General features: G+C 53.3%; 1 protein-coding gene across 2 annotated transcripts; it reads right to left on the reverse strand.

Annotated features, from left to right (window-relative positions):
- Positions 1-1937: 1937 nt before the first annotated feature.
- On the reverse strand, positions 1938-7203 carry CHADL (chondroadherin like). 2 transcript variants are annotated; one of them, XM_048301528.1, is made up of 5 exons: positions 6975-7203; positions 5806-5976; positions 4052-5713; positions 3204-3370; positions 1938-2865 (listed from the first exon to the last, which is right to left on the reverse strand). In XM_048301528.1, the coding sequence occupies exons 2-5, from the start codon at positions 5956-5958 to the stop codon at positions 2640-2642; spliced, it is 2208 nt and encodes a 735-aa protein (XP_048157485.1). In that variant the 5' UTR covers positions 5959-5976; positions 6975-7203; the 3' UTR covers positions 1938-2639. The 2 variants fall into 2 exon arrangements, with proteins under 2 accessions (XP_048157485.1, XP_048157486.1); XM_048301529.1 differs by lacking the exon at positions 5806-5976.
- Positions 7204-10091: the final 2888 nt, after the last annotated feature.

The raw sequence follows: 10091 nt of genomic DNA on the forward strand, positions 1-10091 counted from the left end.
TGCAGAGGGCCCCAGAGCTGGGTGCAGCACTGCAGGTGAGGTCTCAGCAGAGCAGAGGAGGAGAATCCCCTCCTTCACCCTGCTGGCCATGCTGCTTTTGATGCTTTCACTCATCTTTTGATGCTTGATTGGCTTTCTGGGCTGTGAATGCACATTGCTGGGCCACGTCCAGCCTCTCATCCACTGTACCCCCAAGTCCTTGGCAGGACTGCTCTTGATCCCTTCGTCCCCCAGCTTGTGTTGATAACAGAGGTTACCCCAACCCAGGTGCAGCACCTTGCCCTTGGTCTTGTTAAACCTCATGAGATTTCCATGTACCCACTTCTGAGCCTGTCCAGATCCCTGTGGATGGTATCCCATCCTTCAGGTGAGTCAAGAGCACCACTCAGCTTGGTGTTATCTGCAGACTTGCTCAGGGTGCACTTGATGCTTTTGTCTGTGTCATTACTGAAGACATTAAATAACGCTGGTCCCAATACAGACCCCTGAGGGACATCACTGGTCACTGATGCCCACTGGGACTCTGAGCTGCTGACCACTACCCTCTGAAGGCAACCATCCAACCAATTCCTAATCCACCAAACAGTCCACCCATGGAATCCATCACTCCAGTTTGGAGGGAATCCATCACTCCAGTTTGGAGGGAATAGTTGTGGGGGACTGTGTCAAAAGCTTTACAGAAGTCCACCTGGCTCAAGAAGCTATTCTCCATGCATTGCAGGAGTTCCCTGGATTGCCCACAGCCTGCCTTGGTACTTTCCCAGTATATGTCAAGTTGGCTGAAGTCCCCCAGCAGGACTGGAGCCTGTGAGCACGATGCCTCCTGTAACTGGAGCAAGGAGGTTTCATCAATAGGCTCCCCTTGGTCAGGCAGCTGTAGCAGACCGCAGCCACAAGGTTCCTTTTGTTGCCTCAGTGTCTGATTTTTACCCACAGGCTTTTGGCCTGCTCATGGCTGTTCTTCAGAGACAGCTCTTGACACTCAGTGCACCTCTTGATGTAGAAGGCAACCCCTCCACCTCTCCCTCCTCTCCTGTCTCTTCTGAACAGCTCATAGCCATCAGTAGTCACACTCCAGTCACACAGTTTGTCCCACCAAGGATCATAACTTTCCAGCAGCGTGGTGGCTTCCAACTCCTGTTTGTGGCCCATGCTGCGTGCTTTGGTGTAACGGCTGCATCACCTTCCTAGAGGAACACCCCTTAATTCCTTTGAGATATTTCCCTGCTGTATCCCTGTTGGCTTCTGTAACCTCAGGAGTCCCTGGCTCACATCTGTAAGACTGCAAGTGTGCTCCCCCTGTGTCTGGTACCTCTTTGAGTCACCTGCAGAGGGATCTCGCTAGCACCCTGTCCCTCTGATCTTTTCATACCATCCCCCAGCTTGCCAGGAATGAACCTGATACTGTCCCCCTCACATCTGGTTTCATCAAGCAACTGAATTACCTGAGAAGGAGCACAACCATAAACACCTTCTGTGATAGCTCTTTGATGCTCAACTTGAGGGACAGTCAAGGAACACCTTTCACTGCACTGATTGGTATTATCTACTCCCCAGAGGAAGCCATGGGACTTTGGACCTCACCTGCACTGAGTTCTTTAGTTTAAAGCCCATCTCACCAAATTAGGCAGGTTGCTGCCAACAATTCTCTTACCCTTTATAGACAGGTGGATCCTATCTCTCCCTAACATACTACAATCATTAAAGCACACACCATTGTCACAAAAGCCAAAATCTCCATGGCACCAGCCTCAAAAACAGATGCTCATCTGCACTGTGTCTGCTTCTGTCACTCCTTGCTTTTTAACCCAGAACTGCAGAGGATTTGGAGCATGGTTTGAATTTTCAATTTTTTTAACAGCTGTACTGTAAATTTGATCTACAATCTGTACCCTAAAGCCCTGTGACAAGCTTCAGGAAGAAGCCAAAGGCTTGTGTATTGCTTTCCAGGCAACCAAAATCCAGAGTTAGTCAAAACGTATCTTTATCTGTAAATTTATCTTTTGAAGCCTTTTCAATTTAAGCAAACTTCTGGGGCCTGAGGTCCCAGCCTATGCAGTCATAGGGAATAGGTTGAGCACATTGCTTATCATGGAAGCACTTACAGATCACTGACCCCATTTCACCAATTGGATCACTGATTGAATTCTGCAGGAAATAAAAAGATTTCCATCTGCTTATGTTTTAATTCTGAGGAACTGCTGGGAATTAAGGTAACATTTTCACTAATAATTTTTAAGCTTTCTAGTATAAGATTTGCACCAGTGCAGGACCTTACTGGTTGGTGCTGGTCGCAGTCCCACTCAGGGTTCTTCTATGATTTTGGAAGCTGTGAAAGTGCTCTCAAAACCAAAACCAAACTTGTGGATAGCTTTTCCACATGGCTTAGAAAGAAGCAGTAAGTATTTGATTTCATTGTTTGTATCACCAAAGCATGCTGCAGAACATGCCTCTGTGTCCTGCAAAACCAAACCCCTCATCTTTGGCAAATCAGCATTGTTTTGGTCGCACCAGGCTCTCCTTTGTGCTTTGGGCAATATCCATCTCTCCGTAGTGGGAACAAATCTAGAAAAACTGCTCTAGGCAGACTGTAGGTATGGCCCTGTTGTGTCCAGCACATGTCCTAAACACCTTAAACCCTAAGCTCTGCTCTTACTGAAGCCTCTGGCTGGAGATTTTCCCGACCTCTTTTTCTTCTTGGGCTTGCTTGCAGTCTTAGTCTTGTTAGGATTGGTTTCCCCAGCCTCACCTCGGCCCCAGCCAGGACAAGTTAGGAAAGTGGTGGAAAGCTTGACCTTCAGCCCCTGGGCTTCTGCAGGGGACCCACAGGTGGCCCCTACATGGAGGTTGAGTTTGTTGATCCACCTGGAAATGTGGCAGAAGATCAGGGAAAGGAATGAGACAGGGCAAAAGGAAAGCCAAAAGTCTGTGCCCATAAGTAGATGATCACTTCAAAGTAAGGCCAGACCACCTGGGTGACCTCTGAATATCTCAGTATTTTCCCACCCCAGCTTGTGGCTGTTTTCCCTACACCCAGAAAGCCCAGGCAACTTCCATCCTTGCACAGAGGTGTGTGCTACATCTCGCCACCACGGGAAAAGACCAAAAATGGCTAGTGTGCTGTGAGCTTGTGCCTTCAGCATGGGAGGTCCAGCTGCTCCCCAGGCAGATCCCTGAGGCTGTTCCCCACTCCTGGCAATCACCTGTGCAGTGGAAGAAGCTGGCAATTGCAGTGGAAAGGTACATCCTGCAGGTTGAGGATCTCCAGCCCTGTGAAGTTGCTCATGTCAGGTATGTTGCTCATTTTGTTGCTCTCCAGGTAGAGGCTTCTGATCTTGGGACCGAGGCCAGTGAAGGCATGAGGGGAAATCTGCAATGGAAGGAGAGTAAGTCAGGGGCATGCTGATGGAGGCAGGGCAGCAAATCTCTGCCCTTGTACTTCTGATCATCTATCCTGGGGGGCCTGAGAACTTGTCGTGAACCTGGTGGCCCCACAAAAGAGATGCTTTAAAGAGAGGGGACTTAATTCAAGCAGTTTCAGTCACATCTTGGAACTCATTAGGCTCCTGTTCAGTCTTCTTAGACAGAAGGTTACATGCAGGAGGCCTCAGAGTGATCACCGTGTGCTGGTAAGATACAGTTCTTATGAGGGTGCTGCTAATACCACTTTCTTGAGAAGATGGAGATATTTGGGGTAATAGCAGTGAAGAGTCCTGCAGGACAGCCTGTAATAAGAGAAGGAGGAATCTGGCCAGGGCTGGGCGAAGGAGGTGATTTAGGGAATGGTCTGGACCCCACTGAAACTGGGTGTTAAGGACTGGAGGGAGTAAGCTTCTCCCAGGGGAGCCAGGAGCAAGGCTGAGGCAAAGGCAATGCTACAGCTGAGCCTGAAGAAATCTGGCTTCCCAGCTAGGCTATGGAGCATCTCCTGAAAGGCTTGGGAATTCAGGGACGTCTGGATGCCCCTATAGGGGCCACCAGCCCTGGGCAGTGGAACCTGTGATGCGCCCTGTGGTGCCACTGCCCTCTGGGAGTCCCATAACACACTCACCCGCTCCAGGCCCATGTTGTCCAGGTAGAGGTGCTGCAGACTGGAGGCCACCGGCAGGAAGACACTGTCCCCCATGTGCTTGATGGGGTTTTGGGAGAGCTTCAGCTCACTCAGGGCAGGCAGGCCCTGCAGGGCTGCTGTGGGCACCTCCGACAGGCGGTTTCCCTCCAGCTGCAGCTTTTCCAGCATCTTGGTAGGAGCCAGGGCAGCAGGGGCAATGTGCCTGATGGCATTTCCAGCTAGGTAGAGCCAGCGGAGCCCTCTGGCCCCGGCCAGGTCGCCCTCCTCCAGCTCCCTGATGGCATTGTGCTGCAGATGGAGGGAGATGAGGTTGGGCAGGAGCTGGAAGGCGGCTGCAGGCACACGGGTGAAGGCGTTGTGGTCCAGGTCCAGGTAGGCCAGCTGCGGGGCCCCCTCGAAGGCAGCAGCCGCCAGGGTGGAGAGGTGGTTGTCAGTGAGGTACAGGTAGACCAGTCTTTCCAGCCCCCGGAGCGCCCCAGGGTGCAGGACCCTGATGCTGCAGCTCTGCAGGTGGAGCGACACCAGCTCCTTCAGGCCAGGGAAGGCATCTGGTGGCACTGTCCTGAAGGGGTTTTGGCGCAGGTCAAGAAGGTGCGTGTCCCCAGGGAAGTCCCGAGGGATCTCTCGCAGGTCCCTGTTCTCACAGGACCCATGATGGAAATCAGGGGAGCAGACACACTCCCGGGGGCACTGCCTGCTGCCAGCTGCCCTTGGCTGCTCTGGTGGTGTGGTGGGGCTAGGGGGTGGCCGGAGGCGACCACATCTCATCTCAGGGGGCTTCAGGGAGTCAAGGGACCGGCCCCGGAGGGCCGGTGGTGCAGCACAGGCACCCTCGGCCTGCACCCGCGCCCTTGCCAGCCACTTGTGGAAGGGACGCAGGAGGCAGGAGCAGAGCAGAGGGTTCCCATCCAGGCTGACCCTCGCCAGCCCCCCCGCACCAGCCAGGGGTGGCAGCCCCTGCAGCTGGTTTTCACGGAGGTCCAGCACACGAAGCTGGGGACTGCGGGCAAAGGCATCGGGTGCCACATCCTGGAGGGAGGCATGGTCCAGGAAGAGGTGCCTCAGCGAGGCCATGGCCAGGGCTTCCTCAGCCACATAGGTGATGGGGTTGTGACCCAGGTCTAGCCGGGTAGCCCCATCGAGCCTGGCCAGGGCCTCGCCAGGCAGTGCCTGCAGCTCATTGTGGTCCAGGCTCAGCCTGCGCAGGGCAGGCAGAGCAGCAAAGGCCTCGCTGCCCAGCACATGGAGGGCATTGTGGGACAGCCGGAGCCACCTAAGAACCTGCAGACCCTGGAAGACCATGTCTGGGAGGTAGACCAAAGCATTTGCCCTCAGGTCAAGGACAGTGAGGGACCCCAGATGGCCAAAAGCACCCGGCTGGATCTCCTCAATGCGGTTCCCCTGCAGAATGAGCTGCTGGAGGGAGGAGAGCCCGTCCAGGGACTCCTGGTAGAGGAGGGCTATGCCATTGGAGGCCAGGTTGAGGTAGACAAGCCTCCCCAGACCCCGGAAAGCCCCTTCCTCCAGCCTCTCCACCTTGCAACGCTGCAGGTCTAGGTGTGTGAGGTAGGGGGTGGCAAGGAAGGCTCCCGCTGGGATGACCATGAAATTGTTGCCCCGAAGGTCTAGTTTTTTGGTGAGCTGTTGGTCACACAAATAAAACACTGAGTTACCCCAGGGCTGCCATACCTATCTTCTCTCCCCATCCCTCGACCTTTCTTTCCCTTGCCCACCTCTGGGATGGTGTCAGGGATGGCCATCAGGCTCCCATTGAGGCACAGGACATGGGCACGGAGGTTATCACAGACACAGGGTGCAGGGCAGCGGGTAGCAGCCGTCACCCCCAGGGCCGCTGTGAGCAGGAGGAGCCCCCAGGATGGCCCCATGTTGGAGGGCACCTGTGGCTGGGGAGAGACAGCAGTAAGGCCAGGAGAGAGGCTGGGTTCCCATGTGTCCCCAAACAGCATCACCTGCTTGGCACCCCATGTGCCAGGAGGGCTATTGTTGTGACCTAGTGGGGCAGATCTCACTTGCTCTTGCTCTCATGCTGTGATTTCACAAGTAGTAAACGAGGAAGGGAGTGTAAGAAAGAGAGGAGGAATACTTGGAATGAAAAGTGAAGGTCACAGCTAGCAGGTCACTCACAGGCAACTGGCTTGAAGCAGACACCCACCCCACTGCACCCTCCTGTTTTCTTCACATATCACTAACTTAAGATTGCCTTGGTCTGTAACAAGCTATCGCTATCCCTCCTACAATTGCTTTTGTAAGGCAAGCAGGTATGTGCAGGGAATGTGAGCACACAGGCTTCTGAGCTGCTACCCTTCTTTAAATGGCAAATGTCCCATGTCTCCACCATGCTGGACATCTGCTTCCTACCCTGCAAGCTCCCTGCTTCCCCCCCCCAAGCTATTCATAGCAGTGTTTGGAATAGAACTCTACTGTTTAGCTGCAGGAAGGACGGGTTGGTTTTGGCTGGGCAGGAATGAGCCCCTGGGGAGAAGGTACCAGAGAGAGGCCAAGGCTGGGGCAAATGCAGAGGAGGCAGCGAGCTGTAGATACAACCAATACACCCCCCTAAGCTTTGAGACAGCAGCAGTGGGGTCTGCAAGGCTCTAACTTGTGAAGCCACTGTGGTGCACAGCCCCATGCCCGCTGTAGCTCATCATCCCCTGTGGCCCCATGCCCCAACTCTGCCCTCCTGCTGTCACAGCTAGTCCTGCTGCAGCCTACACACACACTGGGGCAGCCCCCTCCTGTGCACCCACCCACCAGTGACACCAATGTAATGCCCCCAAACTCAGTCCCCGTGTTGTGCCTGGAGCACTGTCACATGCCAGGCATCATCCCATCACTCCCTCCCACACACCTGGAGGGTTCACACACCCAGGGCTGGGAGTACCTGGACTTCAAGACGTGGCGAAGAGAGGAAAGCGTCCCCTGCCCCGTCTAGCAGCTGCCGAGCTCCTGCACCAGTGTTTGCTCTCCTTGCAGAAGTGAGAACTGAATGGGCCCCGTTGTGTTGCTTTCCCAGCAGCTCTCACCGGGCAGAGCCAGGAACGTGGGAGGAGGAAAAGGACGGGGGGAGGAAGGGTAAGCCACCCCTGGAGAGAAGGCAGCAACCCAGACAACTGCCTCCCCCTCGATTCACCGGGGGGCTGGGAGCACCAGCCCGACAAAGCCCATGTGGTGTTTGTATTCACTGTTTCCCGGGCTCTCCCTTCCCTTTCCTGGCTGTATTAGTCACAGGAGCTACAGCGGTGCAGGGCAGAAAGGTGACATCTAGCCAGAATTGCAATGGCAGTGGTAGGCCTGAGCAAAAGGAGAGGCAGCTGACCAGTCGTGCCACATTTACAGCCCCTCCACTCTCCTCATTTTGTTTCTTTGCTTGTTTAGAAGAGGCTGGGGTGGCAGTGCCTGCATGACACATCATTAGCTTACAGAAGGATATGGAGACATTCATTTTCCTGCCAGACCGTTGTTTCACTCTCCCGGGGAACGGGAGCAGATCTGCAGCCTGACAAAAATCTGGAAGGTTTGGTATTAGTATTTCCTTCCCCTATTCAGCAATCTCAGCTGCCAGAACCAGTATGTCCCAGTATGGACACTGGCTTCTTCCCAGACCTGCCAGCCAGCCCTGACCTCCACCTAAGGGACAGTGTGGTAGAGTGGCTCTGGCCAGGCAGTTTCAGTGGTCTGGGGAACCTTGACCACTTCCACCAGAACTACAACCTCTCTGACCTGTCGCTGACCACCCAGCATCTCAGCAGCAACCCCACCTGCCAGCCAATGTGGAATCACCCACCACATCCACCATCACCCCCACCACAAGTCTGGCCACTGTCCAGCTCACTCTGCTCCCCTCTGCCTGGCCCTTCCATCATCTCCCCTGGCCAGGCGCACCCTCCCCTGCCTCGACAACAGCCTGGACAGCAAAACCTCCCTGGTAGTGGCCTGAGCTCTGCTGAAGAACCATGGAGAGGGGGAGATGAGATACCAGGCACTGAATGTCACATCTGGCCTTTCCCCAGCCTCACCCCAGGCTTTTATTTTATTCATTTACCCAGCAATGATCTCACCAGCTTCAGTTTCTACCGAGGCTGCTGAGAGGCAGCTGGTCTTTACTCTGCCTGATGGGGCATGGGACATGAAGGCACCACACCCGAACTTCCACTTGTTGAGGGCCTAACCTGCCTCTGCCAGGCCAGACACTTTTGCTTTCCATTTGTTTGACCTCTCTCTGCAAGGAGCTGAATCCCATTACTACCGCTACAGGGTTTCACTGCTCCCAGATGTGCCCAGAACTGCTCCATGCAGAGCTCTGCACCATCCCTGACTTGCTGGGCTGAAGAAGTTCAAACTAAAAATCCATCTGACAACAGCAGTGCTTTTGGGGTGAAACAGCTGCACAAGACAGGCTGAAGCAGCACTGGAAAGACCCCACATTCCTCCAGGGCACCACAGGGAAAGTCATCCTCTGGGGAGCAATTTTTAATAGAAACCAGAATCAGCAATTCCCAGCCTCTTTTTTTTCCCCCTAATCTAGAAGCATAATGCAATTTTAAGGGACTTCTGAGTCCATGTCCTATTTAGAAGCGAATCTGTCTTCTGCCGAGACAATTGATTCTATCCTTATACCCCCCTTTTTCCTACAGATCTCATCTTGACACGAAATACCAGGTGAAAATCTTATTTCTAAATATTGTTTGCTTTTGAAAAACCTTACGGGATCAACCCCTTATGCTTGCCTGCTGCTATGGCTTGGCTACTCAAAGCTTGTTGCACAGGTTTCCCTCCACAATCTGGCACACGGGTCCTTGTGCAAGCAGCAGAGCCCTCTGGCCTTTCCAGGCTCCTTGCACAGACAGGAAGGAGCTTGCCACACAACATGATCCATGGGACCCACTGCAGATGGACTCCTGTAGAGGTTGACTCCATGGCTTGGCTCTGCATTGCATTCCTCTTCTTCATGACCCTTCTCCACAGCAGAGGGACACAAAGAGCAGCAAGAGACCAGGAAGCTTCAAGGAAAGCTACACTAGGTTCAAGACTTACAGAAACTACTTTAAAAAGGTTTTTTGTGTCTGTTTTACCCTCGAGCTCACAGAAAAACTTAACAAGGACAGGATGAGGTGGAGAAGGCAGGGCTGAGACTGCAGTGATTGAAACACCTGTAGGTGCAGATAAAAATCAACCTTCAGTTGATTTTTACCACTTTGGACACAAGGAAGTTCAGCTTCAGCCTGGGAAACTGGAATGCATTTTGCTCTTAGCCTTAGGGCAGCCTCTTTTTAAGGAGGGGACGCTGCTCTCACACAAAAGCCAGAACTTTGCCACCAGAATGATAAGACGCGCTGCTTTCTTGAGTCTGCTGGATCACAGCCACACCAAACTTCCCCCAGCCACCCCAGTTTCACCAGAACAGGCTCACATACTGGAGGAATTTAAGCAAAGGGTGTATCCAAGTAGATCTGGCACATATCACACACTATTTCATTCCAGTGTCTCAAGCCTTTTTTTCTGTCCATGCTGCTGCACACCGTGTCAGTTCACACCAAGCTTTTCCTGCACCAAGGCCAAGCATGTGCCAGCTGTGGCCCACACTGCCTCTCACAACAAAGGGACAGCCAACTCCATCTCCTTGCCTTTTTCCCAGGACTATTTATCCTGCATGTCAATGGTAAGGGAGGATGAACAGTCTCCAACTGAAAACAGAGAAGGAAGGAACAACTCTGCGCTGCCTAAAGAGATGTGTTCATTCTCAGAGGCTTGGAAGAAGATGGAGCAGGACCAGCCTGTGATTTTGTGTGCTCAGGAGCGGTACAGGCAGGTACCACAAACTCATATGGGCACATGGACAATCCTCCAGACAGCTTTAGTAGCATCTGCTGCTACTTGTTCAGTGGAAGAGAAAAGCACAGCCTTCTCTCTCCATATTCTTACACAGGCTTGGCTTTCAAACACATGAACAGCGCACACAGGCCTGGTGTTTTGTCAACGGGAAGAGAAAGGGAACACA

Source organism: Corvus hawaiiensis, chromosome 4, assembly GCF_020740725.1.
Source record: "Corvus hawaiiensis isolate bCorHaw1 chromosome 4, bCorHaw1.pri.cur, whole genome shotgun sequence".
Classification (NCBI taxonomy): Eukaryota; Metazoa; Chordata; class Aves; order Passeriformes; family Corvidae; genus Corvus; species Corvus hawaiiensis.

What these genes read in the sequence shown, in the direction of transcription:
- CHADL (XM_048301528.1), bottom strand. Translation starts at nt 5,958, where the DNA reads ATGGGGCCATCCTGGGGGCTCCTCCTGCTCACAGCGGCCCTGGGGGTG. An exon ending in ACAACATGGGCCTGGAGCGG is followed by an intron (nt 3,371 to 4,051) that starts GTGAGTGTGTTA and finishes CTTCCATTGCAG; the next exon opens with ATTTCCCCTCATGCCTTCAC. An exon ending in CAGCTTCTTCCACTGCACAG is followed by an intron (nt 2,866 to 3,203) that starts GTGATTGCCAGG and finishes CCACATTTCCAG; the next exon opens with GTGGATCAACAAACTCAACC.